Source organism: Falco rusticolus, chromosome 10, assembly GCF_015220075.1.
Source record: "Falco rusticolus isolate bFalRus1 chromosome 10, bFalRus1.pri, whole genome shotgun sequence".
NCBI classification, from domain to species: domain Eukaryota; kingdom Metazoa; phylum Chordata; class Aves; order Falconiformes; family Falconidae; genus Falco; species Falco rusticolus.
Window position 1 is genome coordinate 22234659 of NC_051196.1, and position 15204 is coordinate 22249862.

Sequence of the window (15204 nt, forward strand, 5' to 3'; positions counted from 1 at the left end):
TATTTTTTAAATACAGAACTGAAAAAGCTGTAACCCCCCTTTTCTTGTTTCCCCTGTCCTGTACTCGCTGTCTGTGGTGGATGTAATAAATGTCACTGGGTCTGTGTCTGCTTTGGCTGGAGCCAGCCTTTGGCGTCTGCCCCAAGGGGGGCTGGCCTGAGCGGGGACACAGGGGGACGTGAGGACCCCAGGACAGGGGGAGGGCACATGCCCCATCCCTGCTGAGGAGGAGGAGGAGGGGACAGCCCAGGCCAGCAGTTCCCCCACACCACCCAGCAGCCACCAGCCTCTGTAGGGATGAGGGGGTTTGTGCTAAAACAGCTGCTTTCGGGGATGCTGCAGGGGTACTTCAGCAGCCCCTTCATGCTTCCAGCGTCAGCTCCCCAGGACAGCAGCGATCACGTCAGAGGTCAGGGATGGAGTGGTCCATGGCTGACTTCACCAGCCCCGCCGAGAGCCTGAGCACAGGGATGGGTGTTCAGCGGGGGGAGCTTGGGGAGCTCTTTGGGGGGCCCCGGGGGGCCCCAGCAGGGTGGGGGCGAGCACCATGGCCCTGCATTCTCACCGTTTGACCATGTGCTCATAGATCACTGTGGGGATGATGGTCAGCGTGACCACGTTCCCGGCCCCTGCTAGCACCTCCGTGAGCTGCTTGTCCTGTGGGAGAGAGCGGGTCGGTCCCATGGGGCACCCAGCTCTGCCCACTGCCCCACGGCAGCCCCTCACAGCTCCCCAGTGGGATCCGGGCACCCCCGGGCACGTTCCACACTGGGCTGTGCACAGCCCCTACCTTCATGCCGATGACGTTCTGTCCGTTCACCTCGCAGATGCAGTGGTGGGTGAGGAGGCCATTGCGGGCAGCAGAGCTGTCCTTGGCCAGTGACACAATCTTCCCCTTCTTGACCACGATGCCAATGTGGCCAGTGCTGTCCTTATGCACAGTGACGGTGCGCTGGAAAGGCCTGCGGGGAGAGCGTGATCAGCATCAGCACCACCACCAGCACTGCTGCCAGCACTGCCTGCCTGCCCGCTCACCTGTCCCGCACCACCATGACGATTTTCTCAGGGGATGCCTTCTTCAGCACCCGCTGCGCCTTGTCACTGCTCCAGCCCGTGCAGTTCTTGCCATCAATCTGCAGGATCTGGTCCCCGAAGCGCAGCCCCACCAGCGCCGCCGGCGAGTTGGCCTTCACCAGCTGCACAAAGATGCCCTGGGGACACGGGGGGAGCGATGGCATGGTGCTGGCATGGGGACTCAGTGGCTGTGCCATGCCATGTATCATGCTATGCCATGCCATGCTGCAGCCTGCTGTGGGGCAGTGTGGCATGCTGTGCCATTTAATGCCACACATTGCCACACCATGATGCACTGTGCCATGTCATGCTGCGCTGTACTGTCATGCTTGTGCTGTGCTGTGCTGTGCTCTGCCCTGCCATGCAACATCATGCTGTGCTGCACTGTGCCCTGCCATGGTGCACCACACCGATCCATGCCATGTCATGCCGTGGTGCACCATGCGTTCTGTTCCACGCCAAACTATGGTGCATCATGCCATGCTATGCCATGCCATGGTGCACCACGCTGTTCTGTGCCATGCCATGCCATGGTGCACCATGCCGTTCCACTCCGTGCCATGCCATGGTGCACCATGTCGTTCCATTCCGTGCCATGCCATGGTGCACCATGCCGTTCCATTCCATGCCGTGCCACAGTGCACCATGCTGTGCTGTGCCATGCGGTGCTGCACCATGCACAGCCCCACGCCAGCGCAGCCCTCTCACCTGGTCGACGTTTTTCAGCTGCAGCCCCGTCTTGCCCCGCTCGTCCTTGCAGAGGTGGATCTCCCGCACACCTGGCTTGATCTCTGCGCGACGCAGCCCCGCATTGTTCCCACTCAGGGGGGCGACCAGCTGGCCCGGAGAGGGCCCGGCAGGGGTCAGTGCCTGCAATGGAGCTGGGGGTCAGCGGGGGTACAGGGGCCTGTGCACACCAGCCCTTGGGGGGATGCTGCATTCCTTCCCCAGGCAGAATGCGGCCCTGGAGGGATGCCCACCAGCAGGGGTGCTGTGGCATGGGGACCCCACGCAGGGCAGGAGAGAGCTTCCAGCCTGGACACCTACAGTACTGCTTTCCGGGAGCAGGTTCTTCTGGATCTCTTCGCTGGAGAGAGCGAGCCCCATGTAGTTCTCCAGCTCAGCCAGGTTGGGGTACAGCACGGGCGGCCCTGTGGCACACACCAAGGGCAGCCTCAGCTCGTGGGGTCCCCAGCCCACAGCCATTGCCTCTTCCCTGGGAGCCTCTCAGGAGCCATGGGCCAGCCGAGAGAAACCCTCACAATTCCCATCCTCTACCCATGCACCATGCTGTGGGGGGGCCCTGCCCTGTGAGCCCCCCTGCACGGTGAGCATTGCTGCCCCGCACCCTCAGACAGCTCCTTGACGGGGGGAGCTGATTGCAACCGACTTTACCGGTGCCTGAGACGAGCTTTGGTTTCTCTGTGACCACCGTCGTGGCAGGGGTCTTCACGCCAGCAGCAGCCTGCGCCTGCCAAGGGATAGGATTTGCTCAAGGCTGTGCCCCCCAGCCCTGGGGACCCTCTGAGGGCAGGACCTCACAGGGACCCATCACAGTTTTTTCACCCTACCATAACACTGCTCTGCCAACACTGACCTGCAAGATCTGGTGGCCCTTCATGTCCTCCAGGGATGGGTAGAGTGTTGCCATTGCTGCTGCTGCCACAGCTGTGCCTGGGGACAGGGACGGGTGGTTCAGGAATGGGGCACCTCTCCCCGAGCATCCCTCCTGGCCCGCGTGCCTGGCTCCGCGTGCCAGAGATGGGCTGTCACCCCAGGGCCTCCAGCGTGACTCATGGCTGTGTCACCAGAGCCACCACCTCTGCCACTTCCCAGCAGTGGGGACACAAGCAGCAGTGTTCCAGGCACAGGTACCCTGAGCATCGCTTGGCTGGTGGTGGGTCCTGCTCCCCCTATCAACCTGCCCAGTGGGGCCATTCCAGCATCACCCAGACACAGGAGTGGGATGTCCCATGGGAACTGTCCCTCTGACTGCTCCTCACAGTCCCCCGTGCCCCCCATCAGTCCCCTTTGCCCCCAGTGCTCCTGTGCCACCCAGCCCTGCCCCACAGCGTTGCGTGCCCCAAAACACATCATCCAGAACCCAGGGTGTAGGAGCCAAATCTGGACCCAGCTCCGAGCCCCATGGGAGCCAGGCAGGATCCCACATGCAGCCCTGGGACCGCAGCAGCATTCTCAGACAGGTGAGACCCCCAGAGCCCAACCCTGGCACCCCTGAACTCACCTGTCAACAGATCCCAGCTCCCTGTGCCACCCTCTGCCCAGCCCTGGGCTTTTATTGCCGTGCCCAGCCCAGGGAGGGGCCAGGCAGCCTCAGCTGACTGTCACCCCTGCCAGGTAGGGCACAGGTGAGGAAGAGGAAGGTGAAGCCAAAGCTGCACAGGGCTCTGGCACTGCAGGGATGGGGACAGGGATGGGGATGGCTTTCTGTGGCTTTGGCATCCTGGGGGAGCAGGGATAATGCTGTGCCCCCCCACTAGCCACCACAGCAGCCCCCTCTCCCACAGCATCACCACTCATGCTGGCACCAGCACATGGCTTGGCCCCACCGCAGCCCTTATGCCCCAGCCCAGTGCCCCAAACTGGGGACCAAGGGTGCTGCCGGGAGTGGTGGTGAAGTGGGGTGCCCCACTATGAGCAGCCCTGTGTGGGCGGCTGGCTCCCGCTGACATCTCGCTGCCCAGGCACGTGGGGCTGACGCAGCCATGATGGGGATGCCGTGTCCTGCATCCTTCCAGTCATCACTGGTGGCCCCGGGGCATGTGCCAGGTGTGACAGCCCCATGGGAGTCCTGCACCGCAGGTGGAAAACCTGAGCGAGCACAGAGCTCACCTGAGTCAGGGCATGGGGCAGACGTTGGCATCCCACTGCCATGGGACATCGCTGCATCACCCTGGGATCCAGCCTTCCAGCACCCACCTGTGACATCCTGCTGCTGGCACCAGGAATGCCATGGGCCACCGCGTCCTCAGGAACTGGGCAATGGGTTCCTCAGGCACCCAGCCGGGCTCGGAGCCAGTGGCACTAGCCCAGGACTTGCCAGCATGAGGCCAGCCCCACCACAGAGCAGCAGCTGGGCACATCCCAGCTCCCCGTGCCTCCGTTCCCATGTGCCAGGCCAGGAAGCATTTCATTTTCTGGGTTTATTTTTAGCCCAGTGGTGCCCGGCTGCCTCAGCCAGCCTGGGACGAGAGCAGCCTGACCACTGATGAACACAGCCAGGAGCAGGGAGACATCCTACAGCAGCCAGAGAAGGATGCTTCCCAGGGGATCTGTGCCTGCTCCAAAGTCCTCATCTCTGCCAAACCGGAGCTGGAAGGACCCACACCCCATCTGCACCCGTGGGTGCTGCAGGAGCTGGCGCGGGAGGCTGCGTGCTGAGGGCAGCTGCTGGCCCAAGGGCACCAGGCTCCCCCAGCCCCGGCTTACCCCCAGGCAGAAGCCACGGCACTACCTGGCACTGGTTAATAATTAAAGGAAAAAAGCTTTGCAGGAAGAGAAATCCAAGCTTGCCTTGAGCTTCCGCCTAGAAGTGGTTACAGTGAAGGGCAGAGCAGGACGCTGGTACCCTGGCAGCTCCCCATTCGGCTTAATTGAGGAGCAATTAAGGGTAGCACTAATATCTGCACCGCTTGGCCCCAATCCCACACGAGCCTGTGCAAGCATCGGTGTTCCCGCACGCAGTCCAGCAGCAGAGCTGCTCCTGCCCCACAGCTGCGGCTCCCTCCAGCGCCTTCCCCAGCCTCCCCAGGGCCCCATTAAATACAAACTTTGCTCCCAGCAAACCGCTCAAGAGCTGGGACTTGCTGCGTTATCGATCACAGCCGCGTTATCGATCATGGCCGTGTAATCAATGGTGGCAAATGGAGCAAAGGCCGTTTGCAGAGGAGCTGGGTGCAGTGCCCCAGCAGCACTGATGCTGTGAACCCATGCAATGTTCACCAGCCATGGCCAGCAAACATCTGAGCTGCAGCAGGGAAGCCCAGAAGCGGGGGGCTCGGGGAGCCCCGCCGAGCAGGCATGCTGGGGGGTCACTAAAAAAGGCACTGAAAAAACCCCAAGAGGCTCTTCAGGTCTGTGGGGCTCCGACCTGCAAATGCTGGCTCCTGGATGTGCCGTGCCACCCATTGCAACATCCAGGCTCTGAACAGGACCAAAATGAACACAGGGAGATGGATCGACACGCGTGTCTGGAGCTGGAGACACCCTGGGAACGCACATCCGTCCGCCCTTCACGCTCCCAGTCCAGGCTGAGTCACAGCCGCAACGGTGAGAGGCTGTGAGGGCAACACTTAATAGGTTATGGTAAGGCAATTAATTATGCGAATTCCAGCAGGCCACCATCACCTCCCCACAGAGCCCAGCCAGCCCCAGGCATCCCTCCACGCTCCCAGGGCCAAGCAGCCGAGCCTCACGCCAAAGCAAGCCAGCACAGCCAAAGGCTGGCCCTTCTGCTGCCGCAGCATCGTATAAGCCCAGCATGGAACCCCGGCACGGCACCCCTGGCACCCCGCGAGCCCAGCACGGCACCCCTGGCACCCCGCGAGCCTGGCCTGGCACCCGCTGTGCTGAGCAACAGACAGGCGAGGGAAAAACCTCCAAGACACAGGGTTGAGAAAAGCCAGCATAAAGCATTTTTATTGCAATAATAAAACTTGATACCTTTATGCGGTGGAGAAGAAGTGAACGGCGGCAATTTCTCTTACCAAATCACTAGGCAGGGTGGAGAGGGGGGCAGATAGGACAGCAGCAGGGGAAGCTATGCATCATATGAGGCCAGACAAGCGGCGATGACCAGCATCAGGTGTCAGGAGAGAACGGTCAGGTGTGCTCAGACCAGGGACAATTGGGGCCTGATGTTTCCTTTCCAGGGCAGGAGAGAGGGGACAGGGGCGTTTTCTTTGAGCTGACTCCCCACCAGCCCCACCACCTCCCCTGCAGACAGCACCTTCCCTTTGCCTGCTGTTCTCCTTTTCCTTTAAAGAAAGCTCAATGTACGCTACTGAATTTTCAGGGTGTGGTGGAGCTCTGGTGGAAACCCATCTCCATAAATCCGAAAGCGGGGTGGGAAGGAAGGTCCACCGTGAGATGGCAGTGAAGCAGGAGCAGAGCAGCCCCCCTTCCCAGGAGCAAACCCATGGTGCCAGCAGCGATGCTGCGCCCTCCCTAGAAGCAGGGAAAGGACACGCTGCTCCCCCACTGCCCCGGATCCAGGCAGATACCTACACACAATCCTAGCGCTACTTTGCTCTCCGCATCCGTTCAGCCTCGACAGCCTCACTCTGCTATGGCTTTTGCAGCAGCAGCAATTTCTGGTTTGAAAACACCATAGAGATCTGCACCAAAACAAGTAACTAACAGGTTTCCTTTTGTTCAAATGACTCCTATCTAAGGGTGGCCCACCTGCGTGCTACGGGCAAAACGCAGTCTACACCTGGAACAAAAATAAGATTAAGAACTTGACCCAAAAAAGATTTGAGGTTTATGGCGTATAGTTTAAAAAGACATAAAAACACGATACAAGGAGGAAGAGTCAGACGCAAAGCTTAGTGACCAAAGGCATTCAATCAAGGTGTAAGGTTATACAATGAGTGTAGTGGACTATCAGGAAAAGCTCCGTACAAAGTCATGTGCACTCTTCTTGAAGCTGAGATTCTGGATTCCTCCATGTGCCAAACCTGCTGGGAGAGGAAAGGCAGCGTCACAAAGCTGCCCACCCGCCCGCGGAGGAAACCTGGCAGAGGGAGCGTGGGCATGGGCGGGCAGGCTCCGCGCAAACCGCACCACTCGCCCAAAGCGGGAGCCAAGCCCCGGTTACAGGGGGGAAGCACAGCCCCATCCTGCCCACGCTGCAGGACCCACACACCAGCAGCAAGAGAAGCACGAGGGGGAGCAGGCAGGCGAGACCCGCCATGCAGCAACACCATGCAAGGAACCCAGGGCACGGTCAACCAGCCTCGCAATGCCTCCATGGCATGAACCCGCTCTGCCAGGCTGGGAGCTTTGCCCATACCACCAGAGCGACCCCCACCTCACCAGCCTCCTGAAAGCAACTTCTACCCACAGCCATAAACCTACCCCCTCCTTCTCATACCCCCCACTGCCATCACCTCCACCCACAGCAGCCCGAAACAAAGGATGGGGGTCTCGAGCTGCCCCCAGGCCACAACACTCCCTGCCAGCAGCTGCCCCTCCTTACCCAAGGACAGGGTGCAGGAGTAGGTCATTCCAATTTCATGAGCTCCACATCAAAAATTAGAGTGGCGTTTGGTGGGATGATCCCTGGGTGGCCAGTAGAGCCATAGGCGTAATCTGGGGAGATGGTCATCTTTGCCCGCTGACCAACGCTCATCTGGGGACAGGGACAGAAATAAAGGGATGTCAGGAGATGGGCACTGCCAGATGAGTGACAGCAAGAGGGACACAGATCTGTCCTCACTCCTCTCCCTACACTGGGCAAGAGCAAGGACCCAGGCCGGACAAACCGGAGGGGACAGAAGAGGAATGGGAAGAACATCAGAAGGGCTGGCAGCACGGGCTGGAAAAGGAGCAGTGCTTGAGACGTCTGTCACACCAGGGAATGCAGGGAATGGCCTGGCATTCCCTACAGCCACTGGCACCCTTGTGCCGTGCTGCCCTGCGTCCCCACGCAGCCATGCGTGCAGGAGCCGGTGCTGTGCCGTGCCCACCAGCCCTCCCTCTGCGTGGGCTTCGCAGCCCAGGAGCTGTCTCCGCTCGGTGCGGGAGGCCCCAGCGCTCCCCGCCGCGCTCCTTCAGAGCTGACTCAGTAGGGAAATGTCACCGCTGAGTCACCGACGTGCCGTAGGTGTTCCTGGGGCCCGGCCCTGCTCCATTCCTGCCATCTGGCAGGTGGCAATGCAGAAGGTGATATTCACACCCACACCTCCCAGCGCCGAGGGGGCGGAGGGGTGGAAAACACAGGGGAATAAAATAAAAAAAAATAAAAAATAAGAGAACGAGCTGCACACAGCGATTCCTGCCCACGCTGCAGCTCCCCAGGCGTGCGGCTCTGCGCAGCCCTGTGAGGCAGACTACGAGGCGGAGGAGCAACGGGCACCTGAGCGACTCCTTCCTCCCAGCCGCGGATCACCTCCTGCTTGCCCATCACAAACTTGAATGGCTTGTTCCTGTCGCGGGAGGAATCAAACTTCTTCCCATCTTCCAGCATACCTGGGGAGAGAGGGAGGGAGATGATGGTGACACAGGGACAGATGCACACATGACGGCGTGAAACAGGCTGTGACCTGGCAGCCTGAGCAGGTGACCTCACCCCGGGACAGCTCACAGGGCCCTGAGTCAAAGACACTTCTCAGCTCAGCCTTTCCCCCACAGGAACACCTGCACAGGGTGGCCTGGAAGGGACACCCCCCCGCCCCAGCACCCCCAAGGGTACCATCCACCCTGGCAGCAGCAGCCGCGGAGCAGGACAGGATTGCTCCTGGCTGCTTCGACCCAGAGAGCAGCGCTCCTCTGGGCTGGGATCAAGCACAGATGAGGGGAGCAGATGGAAGCAGGGAAAAAACACCTTCCCCACCTCACAGCACCACTGTTAGCCATTTTGCAGGCAGCAGGATCAGGCCAGGCGCTTCCCATCCGGCCAGCAAACACGCCCCTTGCCATGGGCAGGCTTCCATCGTCAGGCACCCAAAAAATCCAGAGCTCCGGTGCCCTATCTCAGCTGCCACCAGCCTCCAGCCCTCCCCATGCCCAGCTGTGTCCCACTGATCCACAGCCAAATGACTCCCGTACCCAGGAACGACGACAGGGAGAGGCAGCACCAAGTGCTGGGCACATCTGCCCCGAGCACCCCTCCTTCCCCCAGCACGGGGAGGGCTGAGCGAGGCTGATATCCCCAGGGCTAAATATAACTCCCCAACACGAGCAAGGCAGGAATTTCCTCCCCTCCCTTGCTCCCTGCCTGACCTTCTTGGGGAATCTTGGAGCCAGAGATGCCTTACAGGAGCAGCAACTCCACTGGCCAGCAGAGCTGCTGCTCCTATAAGGCAGCTCCAGCTCTGCATTAACACAGTCACTGCCCTGTACAATAAAAGCAATATTAAAACCCTCCTCCAAATACTTCTCACTTCTTCACTTCCCAAAACAGTCCAAAAACCTGTTTTCCTGGCTGGAAACTGCTCTGTAGTCTTGAAAAACCAACCTCACCCAGCAACGCATGGGACACAGTGACTTCCCTTCACTAGGGCACTGTCCACAGGCAAGAGAAAAAGCATCTGTGCAAAAGCTGGGACAGGACATCGCTCCCCAGCTCGCACCGCGACCAGAGCAAATGGCACGCAGCCAACAGTAACGTGAGATGCTGAACGGAAATAAGAGAATGGGAAAAAGATACATCACCTGTGCAGGGGCAACAAGCACCGAAACACCCGGGCTGTAGGAAGATGCAGGGGGTGGGGGCTGGCAGCCCACCTTTCTCTCAGGGAGTGGAATTAAGCTTTTAATTTCACAGAAAGCAAAAATCCCGTCTCCAGGGCTTCAAGCATCAGCTCAGCTGGTCACAGTGTAGCCATGGACTTTGGAATAGTAAATCTGGAGTTTTCTCATTTCTCCCTTCCAGGATAAACCTCTTGTTCGCTGAACCTGCTTCCAGCCACGTCTGGCACTGCTCCCTGCTCCCGTCCGCTGGCCTTCCTCCCGCCCGGCGGGGATGCTGGCAGCAGGGACCCAGGGCAGGCTATACCGGCTGGCACAGGCCGTGCCGCTTGGCTGTGGCCCGAGCTGACCCTGAGCTCAGCTCCGAGCCCTCAGGCGCTGCAACAAGCTGGGGAGGCTGCAGAAGGATGGAAGGGAGCCTGCCACCCTTCTCCCCCCAGGCACCCACAGCAGAAAAACCGCGGGGGCCACGCAGCACAACCCCTCTGCTTGTCATGGCAAATCGGGACCTGTGGGATGCTGGTGGGGCATCCGCAGCCTGCAGAAGTGCATCCCGTTTAATGCCCCAGCGAGGGGAATGTAAAGGCATCACCAGTGGCACAGGAGATGCTGCAGACCTCGCACAAGAGTGAGTGGCACTGCCCACCTCTGCCACGCAGATCACCTGTCCGAATCCAACCTTGTGGGAAGTGTTTTGGAGCTGGCAGCACCCTGGCTGCAGGAGAGAGGGATTAATGGACTAAGCTGGTTGCAGCAACCCAGGGGGATCAATCGCTGAGGCTGCCCCTCGCCCAGGATGGTGAGAGTCACACACAGGAGCTTTTCCGTGCTCCGCGGCATGGGGCTGCCACACTCCCTCCATCACATCGTCGGGGAAAACAAAGAGGCTCCAATGCTTTGGAGGCAGCATCCTCATCTCAGGCACCTCCTCTGCCCGCGAGGCTCCCGGGAGATTTCTCCAGCCCTGGACAAGTATGAGCAACCATTTCCTCATCCCTGCCATCCCAAAGCAAGGAGATAACGAGATCTTAAAGCTAGGAGAGGCAAAGCATCCTCTGGCAAAAGCAGCTGCCCTGCCAGAGCTCCAGAAGCAGCAACCAGCCCCTGGCACATCCTGGTTCATCACAGCCCTGGCAGCGCTCCTGGCTTGTCACCACCAGCCCCGCAAGGGCAGAGCCCGTGGAGGTGGGTCTCTGTAAAGAGACCCCACTGCCCCACCCTGAAAGATCTGACCCCTGCAGAGATCTCAGCTGGGCTATATGAACACCAGGGGGGTCTGGGGGAAGCACAGTGAGGAAGAGCACGGAGCCCTGTGGCCGGGGCTGCAGCAGCCGCGGGACGGAGCGGGGGGCTCTGGACAGGCAGCAGCGCAGCCCTGCCAGGTCTCTGCCACACTTGGCAGGCAGCAGCCAGGAGACGCCAGCTGCAGCGTGCGCCTTGGCTCCCGTCCCCCTGGGCGGGCAGAGGCGGCAGAGCAGTGCTGGAGCAGGCAGGCGGAGGCAGCCCCTGAGATAAACCTGCAGGTCTGGGTTCTGCTGAGGGGGTGTGGAGCCCCACCTGCACCCCCTCCATCCCCTCTGCCCCAGGATGCCAGTCCTTGGCACGGCCACTGCCCAGGGGCTCCTGCACGGAGCCAGTTTCCCAAGGAAAGGAAGCAAGAGACTGGAGCAGTGGGGCAGGCACCTCTGCTCCAGCTCGAGGAAGGGACAGGATGGGAAACCCTTCCCGAAAACCCTGGGATACCCCGCACGCTCCAACTCCCCGCGTCAGGATGGGGCTGCCCAGGCTGAAGTTAAATCCTGCCTCCACCAGCAGCCTCTGCCAGGTGCTTCAGATCCCAGGGCCTGAGCTGCCTGCACCGGCGCTTCCCACCACGCAGCCCATCACCACCCGCAGCTGGATGCAGGAGGGGGGCTCTGCCCACCGTTCGCGGTGGCCTGGCAGGAGAGAGGACCCCTGGGGCAGGCAGGGAAGGGGGTGCTTCAGAAGGTGCTGAGCTACCCCAAATCCCCCAGTCGGCAGCTGCACAGCTCGGTAGGAAACACCTCACAACCACAGAGCGTTCACTGCTGCTGTGCGAGCGGGCAGCACCCAGGCGCAGTGGGGAGAGCTCCACCACAGCAGGTACTGTGCAGACAGCAGAAATTGCCAGCACCAAGGCTGCATCCAGCCTGCACAGCAACACACAGGTGCTGGGGAGGGATGGCGGTCCCCTCTGCGGCTATCCTGCTGGAGAAAGCCAGTTTTCTCTAGTATCCCTCCCAGCGCTTCCATTCCCTACTTCCAGCTCACCTCCCCTCCGAGACACAACATGCTGGGCGTGCTCGGCCAAACCAAGCCAGGCTCACTCCCATCCCGGTGCTCCCCAGCATGACCACGGCCCCCCCCATTTCCCCTCCATAAGCACAGTGGGGTGGCCATGGTCTCCCCACCCTCTCTGCAGCCCCCCCGTGCACTCAGACAGCAGCTCTCCCTTGCACCAACTCTCTTCACCCCCAGCCCACTCCTGGGGAGCGCAACACCCAGCCCCAGCAGCTCTCTGGGTCATCACGGGAGCCCCAGCCGAGCCAGCACAGCATCCCACCTTGTCCTGGCTCCCATCCCAGCAGCCAGACCCAGGGGGGTCAGGTCTACCGGGCCTCAACCCACACCTTCCTCCCCACTGACGTGCTCCTGTGCAGCCCTCCTGCCCCATGCCAATTACTGCGAGCAGTCCCGAACACACTGGGGAACTTTATCCTTCATTTAGTTTTTTTAAGAGCCCTTTGTAGCAGATTTCATATCAAAGGCTGTTTCGGACACCCCGCTGCGCAAGCTCTCCGGCAGCACTCCCCTGGCTCCCCCCGGGGCTGCAGGCACCATCTTCCACAAGGAGCAGAGACCCTGGACTGAAGAAGGGGAAAGGAGCCCCATTCCCCCAGCTCCCACCCACGCCTCCACCTCCGCAATCCCAGCAGGAGCAACCCACATCTCCCAAGGAGGTGGCCCAGAGGATGCTCCACTCTACTTCCCCAGTGCTGCACACCCGCACCGGGGCCATCTGTCTGTCTGTCCCTTGCCCTGGGATGAAACAGCTGCTGTCAGTGGGGCCAAGGCCCGCGGAGCAGAGGCTTGGGCACAGGCAGAAACAGCAGCAGCCGCAGGATGGCCAGCCGAGCTGGCTCCCCACACTCTCTTCCCCTTGGGTCACCGGGTTTTTTTCCAAAATTGTTTTTAACTGAACGCATATCCATAGCCCAGCGCAGGGAGAGCTGGCTCACCGCACACCACAGGCTGGATCTCCCCAGTGCCGGCAGGTTTCTGCCTGGGAGCAAAGGGCAGCTGGGGACGGAGCCACCGCAGGGCTCTGGAAGGAGCCTCGGAGCGTGGCACCTCCCGCGCTGTGCTCTGCCAACGTCCCCGACGGTGATCAGGACCCGTGGGCACCGTAAAGGGGCTGGGGAATCAGGGGTTTCTAACGTTTCTCAAGAGCCCAGCACCACGCTGCCGGCGCAGGCAGCGTTCAGCCACAAAAACGGTGTCAGGGACTGAAGGTGTTTGATTTCTGCTGCCTGCTGAGGCAGGGGGGCCCGAAGCTGCCTGCAGAGGGAACTGGGGGGGGAATAAAGGACAAAAGGAGACAATAATAACAAACAAAAAAGAAAAAGGAAATTAGAGAACCGCCCCCACGCACAGCGGATCGCTGCTGCTGGGGAGGATCTGTCAGGAGCAAGTCACCATGCAGCACTTTGCCAGAAGCACCGGGACGTGGGGCTGGGATGCTGGTGACCCGCAAGCGGCTCTGCCAGGGCCGGGGAGGACGGCAGAGCTCCGGCAGCGCTGCAGGAAGGGAGAGCGGGCGCCGGGAGCCGGGAGGGCTGGCAGGCAGCAGGGCTGGCCCACCGGGAGCCACTTGACTGCCTGCCAACCGCTCTTTGTTCTTCCAGCGGCGGAGGAAACAGGGTGGCCGGGGAGACCGGGCTGCTTCCTCTCCCTCCAGACAGGGGGGACAGGGGCGGCGGTGGGCTGGATGCCCCCCAGCCCCACGGCGGGCAGCGCTGCCCGGGGTCCCGCTCTGCAGAGAGGGGCACCCCCAGCCCCCCAGCGCGGGCGAGGGGAGGGTGGCAGGGGAGCCGGCTAGCGCAGCACAGCCACAAACGGGTCGATGTTTTCACCCCGCTGCAGAGTGGCCACCGCGATGAGCCGGAGCTGCTGGAGGGGTGGGCTGAAGGGGAGAGGGACCCCCGGCGTGACCTCCGAAGCATTTCTGGGGGGTCCCACCGTTGGTTCCTTTCTCCCCCCGCGAGAGCTCGCAGAGGGCACCGTGGGGAGCAGGGCCCTCCCCAGCCCTCGTGGCAGCCCCTCGTGGGAATCCCACACCCGAACAGCCCCCGCGTTGCCCGTGCCAGGCCCACCTGCCCCATGCTCCCCCAGCCCCAAAACCGGCCCGGGGTGTGCTGTGGGTCCAGCTCTGCCCCACGGGCACCCCGGCTGCCACCCCACAGGGAAGAAGGGGCTGGGGCTGCAGGGATGGTGTTGGGGAGGGGGCTGCCCCCCACCCCACCCGCAAGGGTCTCTGGCAGAGGGGACCCCGCTCTGACACAGCGGGCCCCCAAGTTGGGGGGGGCGGTGGGGGTCCCACGGGAGCACCCAGGGTGGGGGGGGGGGGCTCGGCTCGCCCCGCCGGTCTCTGCTGCCCTGGGACCCCGCCGGGAGCCGCTGGGTACGGGACACTGCGTGCCCCCCGGGCACCCCCAAAAAACGGGCTGGGGGTGAGCGGAAAAGGCCCCTCCATAGACGGGGCAGCGGGACAGGCGGGGACCACAGGGACCCACTCCCGCGCCATACCCCCGCCCCGGGGCCCGGCCACCCCCCCCCCCCCGCCCCGGCAAAGCGCCCCCGGGGCGAGCCGGACCCCTGTGGAGCGCCGGGCCGCCCTCACGGGCCGGGCCCGGGATGCCGGCAGACAGGCGGGGGGGTGGGGGGCAGACCCCGCTCCTCCGGCGCGCCCCTCGGTCACCGGTCCGGGCCGCGGCCGCCCGGCCCTGCCCTGCCGTGCCCCGGTGGCGGCGGGGCCGCCCCGCCCTGCAGGCCCCGCGGCGGGCGGCACTCACCCGTGTAGTGCACCACGCAGGTCTGGCCGCGCTTGGGGAACGTCCGCCCTGCGGGGAGACACACACCGTCAGACCACCGGCACCGGGGGGGACCCGGCACCGGGACCCGGCACCGGCACCGGTCCGGCGGGGAGGGGAGGGAGAAGGGAAGGCACGCCGCGGCTCACCGTCGCCGGGGGCGATGGTCTCCACATGCACGCCCATGCCGGTGCCGGTGCCGCTCGCGCACCCGCAGCGCCCGCAGCCCGAGGGAGGAGGGGCCACGTGTGCGCAGCCTCGGCCGCCGCGCCGCCATAGAGCCCGCCCGCCCGCCGCCTAGACGGGCCCCACCCCCGGCGGCCGCCATCTTCCGCGCTCCCCCCCCCCCCCCCTTCCTGCCCGGCCCCGGCCGCCATCTTGGCACCGCGCCGTTGCCGGGGAAACGCGGGAGCCGGCGGTTGGGGACCCCCCCGGGCTGGGGTCCTGGCAGGCTCTGCCCACCCACCCGCCATTCCAGGCGCTGGGAGCGGGGCGGGCCGGCCGCGGGGAGCCCACCCGGCCGCGGGTGCGTGGCCCGGCGCGGGCCCAAGGCTGCCAGCGCGGCGCTCCCCGGCAAGGCCGAGGT

The 15204-nt window shown here is 62.8% G+C and overlaps 2 protein-coding genes across 3 annotated transcripts; both read right to left on the bottom strand.

Annotated features, from left to right (window-relative positions):
- Positions 1–91: 91 nt before the first annotated feature.
- On the bottom strand, positions 92–2819 carry SDCBP2 (syndecan binding protein 2). Its single transcript, XM_037403169.1, has 8 exons — positions 2672–2819; positions 2470–2545; positions 2122–2225; positions 1783–1944; positions 1036–1211; positions 791–962; positions 566–657; positions 92–458 (listed from the first exon to the last, which is right to left on the bottom strand). Exons 1-8 carry the CDS (start codon positions 2723–2725, stop codon positions 404–406), a joined length of 891 nt encoding a protein of 296 aa, XP_037259066.1. The 5' UTR covers positions 2726–2819; the 3' UTR covers positions 92–403.
- A 2887-nt stretch (positions 2820–5706) lies between these two features.
- FKBP1A (FKBP prolyl isomerase 1A) lies at positions 5707–14895 on the bottom strand. 2 transcript variants are annotated; one of them, XM_037402615.1, is made up of 5 exons: positions 14768–14895; positions 14601–14648; positions 8174–8286; positions 7295–7447; positions 5707–6773 (listed from the first exon to the last, which is right to left on the bottom strand). In XM_037402615.1, exons 1-4 carry the CDS (start codon positions 14802–14804, stop codon positions 7319–7321), a joined length of 327 nt encoding a protein of 108 aa, XP_037258512.1. In that variant the 5' UTR covers positions 14805–14895; the 3' UTR covers positions 5707–6773; positions 7295–7318. The 2 variants fall into 2 exon arrangements, with proteins under 2 accessions (XP_037258512.1, XP_037258511.1); XM_037402614.1 differs by having other exon boundaries at positions 6555–6776; positions 14768–14889.
- Between the last annotated feature and the right edge of the window lie 309 nt (positions 14896–15204).